The following is a 15,369-nucleotide window of genomic DNA, read 5'->3' on the forward strand; positions in this document are numbered from 1 at the left end:
GAAATTCGCGACTAATCCTAATTGCCCGTGGGAATTGGAATGCTAAGGGCTCTGAGGAGAGCATTCACGCCACCGTTTCCAAGTACACCACTGGCGGTACTGAGGTTCAAAAGCGCATTCATTCAACGATGCGTGCGCAAGTCCTCACCCCGGTCCAAGTCGCAACCCCTCGTGGACGTGAAATGTCAGCTGATGGGATAACGACGTAAGGAAAACCAAGATCAATTGTAACCATTTTTACGTTTTGTTTTTATTACGGTGAAGAATAAGCTCCTGCCGTTTTAATTACGTTACGTTACGTTAAAAACGGCGGGGACTTATTTCACAACCCCTCGTGGACGTGAAATGTCAGCTGATGGGATAACGATGTAAGGAAGACTAAGATCAATTGTAATAATTTTTACGTTTTGTTTTTATTACGGTGAAGAATAAGCTCCTGCTGTTTTAATTACGTTACGTTACGTTAAAAACAGCGGGAACTTATTTCGCAACCTATATATTGTAACAATTTTACCTAATATATTGTAGCAATTTTTACGTTTTGTTTCGACGAAAAAATACACTTGGTCCAATAAACATGAACTTATTGTGAGATATTCATAATGCTAACGGAGAGCTTTCACTGCCTCGGCACGCTTTCCTAAGTTTAATAAAAATGATAACGTTTGTCAGAATTGCCGTGTGTTACATTTGACTTCAGACTCCCCCTTTCTTTTCTTCCGATTCATCCTATCTACCTGTAAATCATTTTGGTTAATTATGTACCAAGAATTCTCTTCGACTCTTGACGTCATATGACCGAAATAAGAAATCGACAAGCCTTAAAAATCCCAGAAACGAAATTTTTTCATGAAAAATCTTTTAAACCGCAGCGCTTTTATATGTATATCGTAAAGGCGAAGTGGAATGAATTTCAAAGGCGAAATTTTCGGTACAAAGTTTCTCCAACGAGCCATATTTCACACCTACGTAAGCCTAAGTGCAATTTCTCAAGCCGGTTCAAGTCTCAGCCCTTCTTCGACGTGAAACATCAGCTGATTCGGTATCGCCAGGCTTTCTCTCTTTCCGACCGGTTTCACCCGTTGTTGGCAGAAAATAATTTAAATTAATGGCACGTCCATGTTCTGAACAACTCATCTGAATTATATTGTCTGGTTGAAAGGTTGCCATTGTCCCTCGTAAATTTTCAATGTCTGGTAGCACGGATTTCATGAAATAAAAATACTCGGAAGATTAACAATTTGTGGATAAACAAGTACAATTTTCTTTCCTTCGATCACTTACTATTTTTCCCTGCATTTCGTTTATTTCCTTGTAATTTAATTGTGTAATTTAATATTTTGAAGTCACGTCGGTTTAATTTGCTCACTAGCATGTACTTTGGATCGTTTCTATTGAAATTGAATTGTCCCGCCAGAAGAAGGAAGTAGAGGTACCAGAATGCTAACAGAGAATCAAACAAAAATAGGGAATTGCGTTTTTAACTGGTGGCTACACTGTGCTCGGCATTGAAATCTTCACGGCGTTTGGAGATCGCAAAAGCCACGCTTGGACGTGATTGAAATATTTGGAGGTTAGGAAAAACTACGTTGTTAAAAGTGTTCTGGTTTTATATGTTTTAACCTTCCAAGATGAAAATAAGGAAAAGGGACTCGACGCAAGAATCGGCGCTAAACAAAGCGGTGAAAAATGTCACGGAAATATTGAAGGTTAGTTCTATCTCGTAAAGTAACTTTCGAATGTTTATATCGTTCTTATTATTGATAGTTTAATATACGTTAATTTAGAGAACGGATATATCACTTTTACATCGAGCGATTACCTGTAATTTATAACATCTTTAAATTTCATACGTTTAGAAAAAAGAGGCAGAAAGTAAAGCAAACCAAGCGAAAGAAAGTGAAGTAAATTTGGTGACAGAAAGTAAGATAAACCTAGTGAAAGAGAGTAATGTGAACCTCAAAGCGAAAGGGAAAGGAAAATTTATCAAACCACTAGTAGCTCAAAGAAAACCTACGTTCAAAGCAACCGGCAAAGGTCTTATCTATCTTGGACATATTCCGCATGGTTTCTACGAAGATCAGATGGCCGACTACTTTAAACAATTTGGAGACGTTATACGGGTTCGAGTCTCTAGATCAAAAAAGGTATGCATCTGCTGAGATATCGATATGAGAATGTAAATACATTTCAATTCATGAAATCTTATTTTAATAGACAGGAAAGAGTCGGGGTTATGGCTATGTTGAATTTATTAATGCCGAAGTGGCCAAGATAGCTGCGGAAACTATGAATAATTATTTGATGCATGGAAGGCTTATGAAAGGTTCGTACAAGTATTTAAAGCAAATTTATTAAGTAAATCTTAACGGATGAAAGTTAAGTTTCTATGTCATCCTCTTAAGTAGCTTTTGTAAATTCTTATTACATTTTCAGCGGAATACATTCCACCTGAAAAGCAACACAGAGGACACTTTCGAAGAATGAATTGGAGCGAGACCGATTGTCCTAAACTCTTAAATCGGAAGAATGAATTTGACTTAGCAAATTCAAAAATTGATAAGAACCGTCACGCAAAGACGATGAAAAGGTCTCTTAAGAGACTTTCCACAATCGAGAAGAAACTAAAATCGCGGGGAATTAATCTTAAGTTGAAATTTTCATCCACACCAGACAAATAATAAATTACTAATAAGGTCTAAAAATACTTCCTTTACTTCTCCTTAAGATAAAGCCGTTTCAGCGAAACATACTCATTACTTAAGGCTCTTCATTATAATTACATTGCACTTAATACAATTACTCGTATCTTTTTCTATATATGTTTAATTTACATATTGAAATCAACATTTGACATTAATCAGTGAACGTGCTATTAAGATTTACCTAGGATTAGCACGTTTATAAAAATACTGAATGTTACTTAAAGTACGGTCATTATTTACAATTGTTCTCTGTTCTAATCCGAACTTAACTATTGCAATGAGCTCTTCCGTGTGCATTCAGAAGAACGCTTTTCGTCCTCTTCCACTTCATGCGCCTGTTTTGGAACCATACCTTTACCTAGAATCAAATCAAGCGATGATTAAAATCTTAAAAGACCTACATATATTTCCTACATGTAAAACAATTTACCTGTCGTTCGGTTAAATTCAATGCGACAGCTATTTCGTAACGACGAAGTCGAGTGAGGTAATTACTGTGCGTGAATTCGCATTCTAAATGGCGAACCTGCTGCTTCGTGAATGCAGTTCTTTCTTTACGAGGTTTCTCGCTACTCCCATTTCCCGTTCTCTTCGGCAAATCTAAAGCAAAAGAAAAGAAATGACTTGGAAATATTTCCACGATGTAATATCCATTTATCATAAATTCGGCGTCATGGAATTAATGCGTAGAGTATAATATTTGCCCTACGTGATCGCGAAAGAGATATCATTATTTTATTCCATTAAGTATACAGACATTGTGTAAATATTCTCTTAGCGCGGTGTTTAGTATTCACAAGCAGGAGGCATTACTAAACACGTGTCGCTAAAAAAGAATAAATAGAAATGTAGGAAACAGTCGGTGTTTCAGTAAAGGAAACTAGACTCCGTAGAGATGTAATCGCAGGTTGCGTACTACTTTCTCGGAATGATCTTAAGGGAGATCTTGCCGCGAGACGGTAACTTTTGCGAGATCTCCGACTTTTTGCTCGGTTAGATGAAAATAGCTGCATATTTTATGCGTAACACGATGACGTTCTCGCACGCGCTACCAGCCGTCTACCACACTCAAGATTTGTCTCGACATATGTGCATTCCATATACATATATGCCCGGTCAATGTTCGTGTCAAATTTTATTTTCAATTACGTAACGAATGGCGGTTTTCGTGTTTAGTTAACGAGATTTATTACGTTTTCCTTTCCTTCTCCTATTGCGTAATTTCTAGCCGAATATATAGCAGATGTAGAAGTCTCGACCACGTGCCCTTCTTGCCGGTACTTGTTTTCTCTCTGACTCAGATTTTGACAAGGCACGTGGAACGATGAAAAAACAGAAACTTTATTCCACGACTACACGTGCGAGTTAAAAAAAAAATTGTCTAAATATTTCCCAAGAGGATATAAAAGAATTATATTTGAAATAAATATCTAATGTTCTATCTTAATTGACATTGAATGGAAGAGTGAAAATGTTGAAATGTCAAATTAAATCTACTTGGGCATGCTTCTTACGCAACGACAGCACGTGAAGTATCAGGGAACAATCAACGATAGTTGGATTGTTAGACAAATATTTAGACTGCAGGGGGTCTGGTATAGCCGCATTGGCGACAGTAAAGTCATTAACTTGGGAATTATCAACAAAGCTCACCGCCTGCTCATGGGACAACTTGCATACATGGATGCATCCTTATTCGATGCAGTTACGTGCAGTTTCCAGTAAGCGTTTTATCCCTGCCCTGTCGGCGAGTTATGTGGCATTTTAGAGAAACGTTCCCTGTCGATTGTTACTTTGCTCGTTGAAGGATCCAGAGAAAGAATGCCGCTCGAAATTCATCTATGCATTGGCCTTGAAATTTTTCATTATTTCCGGAAATGCAGCTTACCAATTTCTGACTCTGAGCGGCCCTCGTTCGAGCTCCCTCTCTTTACGCAGCTCGGGTACTCGAAACGATCCTGAGATCGTTGGCTGCTCTCGAACTTGATTTCTATTTTGGAATCCACGCCGGTACTTTGTGGATAAGGGATTTCCCAAGCCCGAAAAACGGCACTCGGGTTGTTTCCGCGTTCTTTCTGCAAGGGAAGATCCTGCGACGAGTCCTTCGAGATAGACTCCGCGTCATCTTTGAAATCCAGAGGCAGATTACCCGGAAATGGCCCACATTGAGGTAACTGTTGCCATCTAAGATAAAGGATAATAATATCTGAGAAAGCGGGAGGAAATAAACGAGCGAGGATGCAAAAGGGGAATGAGCGAGCGGAGAGAAAAAAGGATAAGCCCGCGAAGAATACTCCGAGGGGATTATGCACCGCTCGAATTTCACTCATCAAAGGCAATTTTCATACGATCTTATCACTCGGGATCGACAGGGAGGATGCACACCCCGCCATGAAAAGAGCTCCCATAACGATTACAATTAATGCAAATTCAATATCCACCGGTCGAGAGGTGATTTTCCGATAAGCCAGCTCTACCCTTTAATGCACGTGCGTGCAGTTTGTATGCGGTATGTCGTCTTCGTATGCAAATTCCCAGAGAAATTGCTGCGCTCCGGGAGACCCGGAGAAAATCTCTCTCCCTCTCTGGAGATTGATCATTGAATTTCATTAATGATAGCCACGGGTGCTTCGGTATTACCTGCAGAGGTGGTAATTCTGATTCGCGTCCGCACTGTCAATGGAATTGCTCGTGCACTGGGATACCAACTGCTGACCTATTTCGAGGGGCGAATTGCTTTCGGAAACTGCACCGATTTCTGACGATACGTCCCAGGGCCATCGATAATTCCACGTCGTTTCGCAATTCTGGCCGAATCTGCCGTTTTGCATGTCCATGGTGGCGGCAGGTGGGGTCGGAGGTGTCGGTGGCAATGCAAACGTCTCTTCCGACCACCTTTGTCTTGACGAATTGTGCCCCTGCCAGGAATCCATGTCTGCACAAAAAATCACAGCCCTGTTGAAGATCCAAACTGCCTCTCCATATCATCCAGTAATATCTATAACTAACACTATATAATGTTACTAATTTCAATATGAACGTCAAATCAATTGTCGCTAATCTCTGTACCTTTCGCAACGAGATTTCAGACATTCTCGCTTCCCCTGAAACAAGGTGTCACCTACTCTTTCGTGTACAAATCAATTTGTTAGATTAAAAAATTAATCGGGTTTTTGTTTCATTTTATTAAACCATGCTCAGTTAAACCAAGCACTACGTAATATTACTAATTTCAATATAAACGTTGAATCAGTTGTCGCTAAATTCTCAGCTTCGAGATTTTAGACAAACTTTCGCTTTCCTTGGAACGAAATGTCATCTACTCTTTCGTGTACGAATTAATTTGTTAGATTGAAAAATTAATCATGTTCTTTTATTACATTTTATTAAACCATGCTCACCGTTTTTCGAACGTGACAAAATCACTGTTTCGTTGAACTATATGTGACGAACGGCATTCGAAGGGAGGACAAAGGGAATAAAAAGTCTAATCGTGGTGCTCTTTGAACTCACGAGATTTACGGCCCGGAAACACTTTTCACCGCGACGCGCAATCGCCAAAATTGATCATACGCGGTGAAAAATCGATCGAGATGAAATAACTGCCGTGCTATATCTCCCGGCACTAACGGAGAAGTGTCAAACGAGCACATGTGAGGTCAGTATGTAAGACGTAAGTAAAGCCAAGGGGAAGAGACGATAGGGTGGGTGAGAAGAGGAGGAGTAGGGCACCGAGAACATGCTGAAGTCTTCTGACCAAGCTGGAATTCTTTTTCAGCCAATAGAGCCATCTCTTTTGACTTGACTTAGGAAGAAACATCACCAATTACAGCCAAGGAGGCGGGCCCCGAATTTTCCCCCCACAAAAATGGCTGGTCCGAAAAATTCAGGAAATTCTGGAACTTAAAGCGAGAATTATTTAACGGGCGACACATCGTGCAACTCCACTTAGATTGCCTAAAGAAACTCGGTCTAGCATTCAATGAGATCATACAATTTATGTGCAATTTTTAAATTCCCATTTTTTTTTTATATCAGTGGAAACACGATTTGATAGCTAGAGCAAACTTACGTCGAATCGAGAATGATTTTCCCTCCTATCTTGTATTTTTCTTTTTTATAATAAAAGGAAAGAACGCTGCGAATTTCAATATCAATCGAGGGATGGATAGGCCCGATTTCTCTCCGTCAATCTTTCGATGGTGATCGATTTTTTGGCTTGATATTCGCGATATCGGGAGGCAAGACCGATGCAGTGTAGTAGTTTAAGGTCAACCCAAAATCGATGGGGCCCCATTAATCACACGCCTTCAAAGCGGCCGGGAGCCGCAAAAAGAATGCCTGAAAGAGGTGCACCTTAGTGAATGGACGGACGTATCGGTTATCCCGGTGCTCGCAGAGCCGGAGGTCGATTTTTCAAAAGCGCCGACCAAATTCCTGAAGGACTGTCCCCGCTGTAATCTGAGAGTAACTTCCGAGTGCGGTGCGGATTTTGGGACAGGACGCATTAGGAGGGTCGCGCGTGTGGGACCCCCCATCGATGCGAAAACCACCGGACTTCCGTGGGGCCACTTTCCAAATTTGAGGGATCGACTTTTCCCCTAGGCCGACGTTAGGCCATACATTACCTCCCTACTTCTGGGTGGATTCACCGGGACCACGTCCAAACAGACAACGATTAATATGAAAGTGCCGAGTGAAGCGAGTCACTCAAAAATTGGCATGAAACGACGGGAAGCACTTTTATCGAGTCGGTCACTGTATCGAAAAAGTCCAAAGTTACTCAGAATTTTCGGGAAAAAAATGCCGTGGAATAGAAAGGACAGCCAGGAAGATAACGAGGTTCTTAACGAAGTGGAGGGTTGTCGAGTTGCAAACTCAATGAGTAATACAAATGGATAGATTTAATCCAGTCGTTAAAAAATTGGTCATTTTATACAGTCGACGGAAAGTGATTTTATCGAGCCGTAGCTATCACTGCGTCGATAAAGTCATAAGTTAATCCAAAGTTTTGTAAGAAACTCAGAGAGGGGTGATTGTTAAATTACCCATTCGAAAGGGGTAGATTCTCCTCTTTGTGCTGTAATTTCTCTATTAGCAACAGGATGGATTTAACCGAGACATTAAAAAACTGGAAATTTTATGAAGTCAACGGAAAGTGTTTTCATCGAGCCGTAGCCATCACTGCGTCGATAAAGTCATAAGTTAATCCGAAGTTTTGTAAGAAACGCAGAGAGGGATAAAGAAAGGGAGGCCAGCTAAGAAAACAGCTCGGCTCATGGCGGGGTGGGTGGTTGTCAAGTTGCACGTTCCAAAGGGGGCAGGGCCTCCTCTCGGGGCTCGTATTCCCCTATTAATCACGCGTGCTGTTTAGTTTCCCTCTCCGTCCCATTTGCACCCTCCTCGTACGTGCAAACACCCCTCGCCATCGCTCCGTCTTCTCGGCAGGAAACGGAATTCCCGCCACGAAATTCGACAGCCCGAGATGGTGCCAGGCTGTCTGGACGAAATAACTTTCCAAGCCCTCCTTTTTCGCGGCTTTTCCTTGGGAAATGCTCCCTGAAACTTCCCTTCCTGTGACGCCCACTCTTTCCCGCGTTCTCCACTTTCCGCCGAGCTCGATGACCCACCTCGGTTCGTCCATTCCAGGACCGTGAAATTATTTCCAAAAATGACATATCACTAGAAATACAGACAATCCACCCCCAAGAAATTGTAATTCTTCGGAAACTTCCTTCAAACTGGGAAATAAGAGGCATCGTTACATCTTGTTCTCGGCCGTCCAGAGAACACTGGCTGGAGGCGAACTTTATATTTAGTTTGAATTTCTTTTTTCTGTTCTTTTTTTTTATTTATGCCCTACTTCAGCCGTCAATTGCGGCGGATCCGCATTTCCACGTGACAACGATCACAGAGTACCCGGAAATAGACGGTATCTCTTGGATGGGGTACAATTTCTCCCTCCAGGATGAATCTATTAAATTGAAAGAGATACCGAGACATATCCGACATTGCCTCCCCTGATCTCCCCTGAGCTGTGCATTTATAATAAATGCCAAACACGAGGGCCACTCGAGAATGATCTGCGGACTACAAGTGGTCGGATATTTTTGGTTATCGTTTCGTGTCGAATACGTTTTACGATCGCATCAAGGCGGAGGGTTCCAGTCGTTCTTAAAACGCGCCGAAGACATCCTGTGCTCGTCGGGACTATTAATTAAATCAATTAGTTAAATCAGGGGGCAATCGGGAGATGTCCAACCGCAGCGTACGCACAGGTAACTCTATCCACAACCGTCCTGTCGAAATCGTATATTAAAATTTCTTTCGGTGGTATTAAGAGAATTCCGATTTCCAACTCCGAGTTTTCGAGGTGAGATATAAAAATGTAGAGATAAGTAATTATCACAGGGTTGGCCGAAGTGACCGAACAGGCTTATTCTCGACGCCATGGGATCGAAGAACAAAGTTCTTGTTGGAGAATCAGACCCAGAGTTGTCGTCATGACTGTCGCTTGTTTAGTAATCGCATCCCTTATTGCTTACTGGTTTGTCAAATCTATCTTGGAAAACTATAACAAAAAATCGATGGAACGACTATCGGCGGAATTTGACAAGGGACGATTTAACGAGGCTTACGAAAAACTGAGCACCGATATCGTTCCTTTAGAATATACGTAAGTTGCGTAATTATCAGACCTGATGTTTTTTTTTTTTGACAAGCTGCAGGGTCTAATTCTCGAGAAAAAAATATAATTTCGAAATTATTATAGCTTGAATATCTTGCCAATTATGGAAGAAGGGAATTTCACGACGATCGGGGATGTGCAAATCCATTTGTCATGTAAAATCCCGACGAGACATTTTCGCCTCCACTCGCACGGCTTGGATTTGAGAAATATCAGTCTCAAGGAATATTATACGTCGAAAAGCTTCAATTTAATTAATCGATTCTTCCCCAGCGGGGAAGATTTTATCGACATAGTTTCAAGGGAAATCTTACTCCCAAGTGAAACCTACTTGCTTCGTATCCACTTCTATGGGGATTTATCAAGCAGCCCCGAAGGACTCTTTAGAAGTAATTACAAGGATGATCGAACCAATGAAACCAGGTGCTCATTAAAAATATTTCTATTAAGTGCGAAAATTAATGTTTTATTAACCTGTTATATTCGAAATCACTTTTTTCTTCAGGTGGATAACCGTGTCAAATTTCTCCCCAATTTTCGCCAGGAGAGCATTTCCCTGTTTTGATGAACCCTGGATTAAAACGCCATTCAGAATTTCCATTGGGCGGAAGTTCAACATGCGATCGCACTCTAATGCGGAACGCCTTATCGTAGAGGAGGTGTTAGTGTGAATAGTTTATAAAAAAATTCAATTACATTAGAGGCTCCATTTACAGCTAAGCTGACAAAAGTATGTACTTCGTGAAGAGTGGTACTATTTATGATATTAACGTTTTAGATATGGAATGTCTGGCTACGTATGGGACCGCTATAAAAAGACAGTACCGATGCCAACTTATTTAGTGGCACTGATGGTTACCGACTTTTCCGGTTATTCCATCACCACTATGGATCGGCCAAGTCATACGATTTACTCTAGAAAAGAGGTGCAACAAAGCACTGCATACGTGGCATCCATTATTCCAAAACTCCTGCGACTCATGCAAAATCTTACCGGGTTCTACTATGAGTTGGACAAGTTAGATGTAATTTTCGTTCCCCAACTATCTTACTCTGCAATGGAAAATTGGGGCTTAATCACATTTCGGTAGATAAGTAAAAGATATACTTGTGTCATGTTTCAGTAATGAACTATTAAAAGCTCGCTTCTTCGGCAGACCTTTTAAATCGGTATTGAAAAATGTTTGGATTTAAGTGTCGTATAATATTAAAAAAAAAATAAAAATACTGTCATTCATTTATTATGTATTCACGTAGGGAGGATTTCGTTCTCTTGAACGATGAAACGTCAGTGGCCGAACCGAAAATGATTTCGGCTTATATAGTTGCCCACGAAGTAGCTCATCAATGGTTTGGAAATTTGGTCACGCCAAAATGGTGGTCCGACGTTTGGCTGAAAGAAGGCTTTGCTTCTTTCCTGGCATACGTGACAGTAAATGCAGTGAGTAATAAATCGTCGCCTTTTAAAAGATTACCGGATTAACGCAATAATGGAAGGTCTGAGTTTCGTGGATTTATCTTGATGGATTAATTTTGACAATTGCGAAATAAGTCGCCTATGGATTACTATAAAATGCATATCAATGTTTAAGGCATTTCTATGTCTACGTTCGTTCTGAAATTACTTATTACCTTTCTTTTGCATAATACAGTTAAATCGTAATTGGACGAAGGATGAATGGTACTGTTACGAGTGCCACGAGATGCTCACATACGATGCGAGCGCAATTTCCCATCCATTACACATAACTCTGAACACGACCAACCAGATTACGAATATTTTCGATAAAACCTCCTACTTGAAGGGGAATTGCCTCACGAACATGATTTACCATTTCCTCGGGAAGGCAACATTTCTTTCCGCGATACGACGATATCTGAGAACCTACAGCTATAGAAGCGCCGACCAATTCGATCTCTGGGAGACGTTTCAGGAGGAAATCAATTTACGAAATTCCCTTCCAAAAGATCTCGCCATGAAGGAGATCATGATCACCTGGACGGATCAGCCCGGATTTCCGCTGGTCGAAGTCAAAAGAGATCGTACTACAGGCACCGTTCTGTTATCACAGGTATGACAAAGTCCCCTCTGACGAAGTCGCGTCTCCGCAATTATGCGCAATTTCTTCTACAGAGGCGATTTTTCAAAAATGGATTAAAAGACGACCCCTCGTTGTGGATTATTCCGTTGACGTGGACGACAGGAAACAGCTCGAATTTTCATGACACCACTGCTAAATGTTGGTTATCAGGCAGAACCATGGAACTTAATGACCCTGATCTTAATCGAGCGGTTTTAGGAAACCAGTGGATTTTTTTCAACATCAATCGAGCTGGTAAAAGCCGGTGCTTGGATGATTTCACCCGAATGTATAAATTATAATAATTGTAAAATATCTTTAGGACTCTACCGTGTTAACTACGATGACGGAAATTGGAATCTCCTGACAAACTCCTTCGGAGAATTATCACCGGTGTCGAGAGCAAAATTACTGAGCGATGCTACAGAGCTCGCCGAAGCGAACGTGTTAAATTACACAATTTTCTGGAGCATCCTAGGGAAATTGGAACACGAAACCGACCGGATAGTATGGAGAATCGCGGTGAAGATTTTGAAGCCTATCGAAGAAAAATTGCAGGGCGTGACTTTATTTAAGGTACACTCGTAGAAGCGGTAACTCGGCTTTCGAGACGAGTAATTAATCGACCACGTGTACCCTGCTTCACGTTGGTCGAAATTAAACAAGATTTTTAATAATCTAGATTTATTAGATCAGAATAATTAATACAGCCAAAGAGTGATCTACGCGTATGAACGATGTTAACGTAGGTCGACGACGTTTGTTGCAGCACGCGATGTGCAAATTACTGGGCAAAGTGTACGAGGTTGTCGCGGATATCCCGGAATCTCGTCAGCAAGATTTGCAAACGCAATTTCGCGACGATATGTTGACGCTGTCATGTTCGATGAATCACAGAGCTTGTGTGCGCAAAGCTCGCGAAGTTGTCCTACAGTGGTTGCACGAGGAACCCTCAAACAGGTACGTAATTGTAGAGGAATAATTTCGGGCTAGGTACACACGGAATGTTCTTGAACCGAAGTTCAAGAAGCTTTTGTGGGAAGCTACTTGCACCAAATGAAAGGATGATTAAAAAAATGGAAATGTCATTTTAGAGTGCCTCTTCTGCTTCGGTCGTGGGCACTTTGCCCCTTCGCGAAAACCGCTGATAATTCCGAGTGGCAAATGCTGCTCGATATATTTAAAGAGCAACGTGACAAACAGTCAACTCTTTATTCGGAAGCAGGTACAATTGCTTTCGCCTTGGGATGCCATCGCAATGCCACCATTTTGAAAAGGTACCGAAAATGGTTTCAAGTTCACCTGTTACCGTGTACATGCAATTCTTAACACGACACCTGCTCAGGTAACGAAATATTAAATGCAAGGAAGTTTACATGATCAAGAGAAATTAATATTAATATGAACGTGTATGCTTTTTATGCCTCGTTCGTTATCTCAACGAAGAAGAGCAATCTGAGAAAACGAATCGAGCGATGCAAGGTCGCTCGTAGACCGTGTTAATTAATTCATTAAAATAGCAATGGTGCAGTTATCTGTCCACTAGGATATCGATGTTGCCGTGATAGAGCCTTCGGGGCTGGCAAAACTAGTCCTTTTTGGGTCCCTCGTGGTAAAAGGAGCAGACCAAAATCTGAAACCCCTTTCGCGCCCTGTCATAGGATAAATGAAATAGAGCTCTGGCTGACAAGCAATTAAACGAAGTAAGGATTCGGTCATTTCTTTTTTACGTTTCGGCCTTTTTACATACGTGGACCATTTCTCGTGACGTCGGATGGCCCCTAAGTTTCATGGTGGTCTGCCTAAATTATTTATCCATTGACCGACTCTAGTCCACGAGTCATAAATTTTAAGTATCTCGTAACACCTTCATTAACAGAATCCTGCAGGGTCCTTGAAATATTAACAAGACATCCTAAAATTTCGTTCAATTCCAAAGTACTAGTTATATTTACGCACGTCATATTTCTTTTAACCTTTGCAGCTTCCTGCAAATGGTATTTCAGGAATACAAATCATATCTAATTCCCGTGCTATCGTCAATTGCAAGTAATCAAAACGGCCTGGAGGTTGCAAAAGACTTTTTGGAGGGCCACTTGGAAGAGATCTTGTCATCGTAAGTCATCTCTCGAAAGTAATCATTTTCTCTCGCACACGTGTTCCGGTGGCGTCAGAAATTGAACAACACTTGTAACTTCCAGGGTTAACTCGTATAATACATTGCAAGCAGTCGCTTCAGCCTGGAGTACAAAAGAAAGCCTAAACTGGGTATGTAAATTCGTGCAAATTAATATTCGCGTTAGGTCTCGTTTGATGTCGCGCCAACCGGTGGAACGGCGGTCGAATAAGTTGGCAGCGGTAAGAAAAAAAGGGGGGAAAAAAAGGAAAGAAAATCGAGAAAAAAGAAAGACCCAGCAAAAAGAGCCCGAGATGGAATATTGTTGGCACAAAGTAACCGGCCCGACGTCTTCTTCCAGTTTGTACGTCTTAAACGATTACGCGCAGTACAAGACGAGTCACTCGACCGAGTGATCCATCAAGTCGAACGCAACGTCGATTGGACTAACAAGTACAAGGATCAGGTACGGTAAATCATTAACAACCCCCCAGGAGATTTCGTAAAGCCCAGCGACGATCGCGACAAATCGCCTAGATCCATTAGCCCTATCAGTACGAAGGAAACGATAATCAAACAACGCAGCATCCTTGCACTCCGAGTATCCCATCTTGCCCAAGCATTCACATCGAGTCCACATCGAGCACGAAATGGCGCCAAATGTTTCTCTCTTTTCAGATATTTCAGTCATTGAGGCGAATCGCCGGGATCACTTCGGACAAGCCCGAGACCATCGGGGAAAGAAGAAGCAGGAAGAGTATCTAGACCAACGAATTAAGAAGAGATGAAAAGTCTCCTGGCGAGGTCTCCATCAGCGTTTCCGCGTGTCAAGAGACCTCGCCATCGAGACAAATCGGCAGACACAGATGGCGGCGAACAACACCGGCGATTCTTCGGCCGGATAAGAGGCGAACGGGGTAAAAAACGAGGAGCGATAACGACGTGCCGGATAAGTGGAATAACGAGGTCCGAATACGAGGGGAAAAAGAAACGGAGAGAAGGACCGGCTACATTGTGTGAATTGGGGCCTTAAGGCCGCCGCTAAATGGGATGCTGGACCGGCACTTTCGTGTGCCTCCCGTGCCGTGCCGGTGTGGCTCGCATAATGAGCGTGTGTTTCGTGTGGCCAGGAATGTTGCTAAGTAAGGGATTGATTCACGGGCAGTTATAATGCCGCCAAACCGAAGCCCTAATAGATTCAGGTCAACGCCACGACCGTTCCTCGAAGTCGTTTATTACGAGAGGGAAGGGAGCGTTTCGTTGCAGCGCCCCTTTGTGGTGTCGAGAGATTTTCGAGCGGACTCGGCGAGGACCGGCGAATGCACTTTTTAGCCCTTAGCGTACCTACGATCCGAACCAGTGCCTCCCACGACGTACCGGGGACGATTCTTCAATGTCACTTCTGGGCCTGGGCCCCCTTTAATAGATGGCCCGCGTGCGTCATTTAATCGAGATTGCATGGGAACTAGAAATAAAATCTTAAGTAGCTCCGCCGTTTTTTACTACATCATGGGGACGGACCGAAAGATCAATCGACGATGTTCGGGTAAACGACAGTGCCTCCTACTTGCGCGCAATTGGCAGGAATTCTGAGTACGTTCACCTTCCTCCCAAAAAAGTGGCGTTTTGGACGGTGGTCACAAACACGGGATATTTTTCTAAATCTCTAGAAATTAATATACGGGGGATATACTAGCAATCTTGGCTGATCCTTGGTTCCTAGATCAGATGTAAATTTTAATGATGGTACATAGAGGGACGTGAGATTCTTCCGCGGAA

At 42.1% G+C, this 15,369-nt stretch overlaps 3 protein-coding genes across 4 annotated transcripts; 2 read left to right on the plus strand and 1 right to left on the minus strand.

Moving 5' to 3' along the window:
- The first annotated feature begins 1,527 nt into the window (after positions 1–1,527).
- On the plus strand, positions 1,528–2,707 carry LOC105703407 (MKI67 FHA domain-interacting nucleolar phosphoprotein-like). The gene is made up of 4 exons (XM_012431779.2): positions 1,528–1,709; positions 1,860–2,147; positions 2,218–2,326; positions 2,437–2,707. The coding sequence occupies exons 1-4, from the start codon at positions 1,632–1,634 to the stop codon at positions 2,679–2,681; spliced, it is 720 nt and encodes a 239-aa protein (XP_012287202.1). The 5' UTR covers positions 1,528–1,631; the 3' UTR covers positions 2,682–2,707.
- Positions 2,708–2,801: 94 nt separating this feature from the next.
- LOC105703401 (homeobox protein Hox-C5a) lies at positions 2,802–6,226 on the minus strand. The gene is made up of 5 exons (XM_012431770.2): positions 6,107–6,226; positions 5,346–5,640; positions 4,594–4,889; positions 3,136–3,305; positions 2,802–3,063 (listed from the first exon to the last, which is right to left on the minus strand). The coding sequence occupies exons 2-5, from the start codon at positions 5,636–5,638 to the stop codon at positions 2,971–2,973; spliced, it is 852 nt and encodes a 283-aa protein (XP_012287193.1). The 5' UTR covers positions 5,639–5,640; positions 6,107–6,226; the 3' UTR covers positions 2,802–2,970.
- A 2,678-nt stretch (positions 6,227–8,904) lies between these two features.
- On the plus strand, positions 8,905–15,072 carry LOC105703406 (endoplasmic reticulum aminopeptidase 2). 2 transcript variants are annotated; one of them, XM_012431778.1, is made up of 15 exons: positions 8,905–8,983; positions 9,117–9,381; positions 9,478–9,816; positions 9,899–10,054; positions 10,172–10,480; positions 10,651–10,834; positions 11,046–11,465; positions 11,528–11,729; positions 11,797–12,050; positions 12,244–12,434; positions 12,569–12,751; positions 13,459–13,590; positions 13,676–13,742; positions 13,952–14,056; positions 14,269–15,072. In XM_012431778.1, exons 1-15 carry the CDS (start codon positions 8,959–8,961, stop codon positions 14,353–14,355), a joined length of 2,919 nt encoding a protein of 972 aa, XP_012287201.1. In that variant the 5' UTR covers positions 8,905–8,958; the 3' UTR covers positions 14,356–15,072. The 2 variants fall into 2 exon arrangements, 1 of the variants encoding a protein (XP_012287201.1); XR_001104357.1 differs by having other exon boundaries at positions 13,676–14,056.
- The last annotated feature ends 297 nt before the right edge of the window (positions 15,073–15,369 follow it).

Source organism: Orussus abietinus, unplaced genomic scaffold (assembly GCF_000612105.2).
Source record: "Orussus abietinus isolate OABI.00-Male unplaced genomic scaffold, Oabi_2.0 scaffold187, whole genome shotgun sequence".
NCBI lineage: Eukaryota > Metazoa > Arthropoda > Insecta > Hymenoptera > Orussidae > Orussus > Orussus abietinus.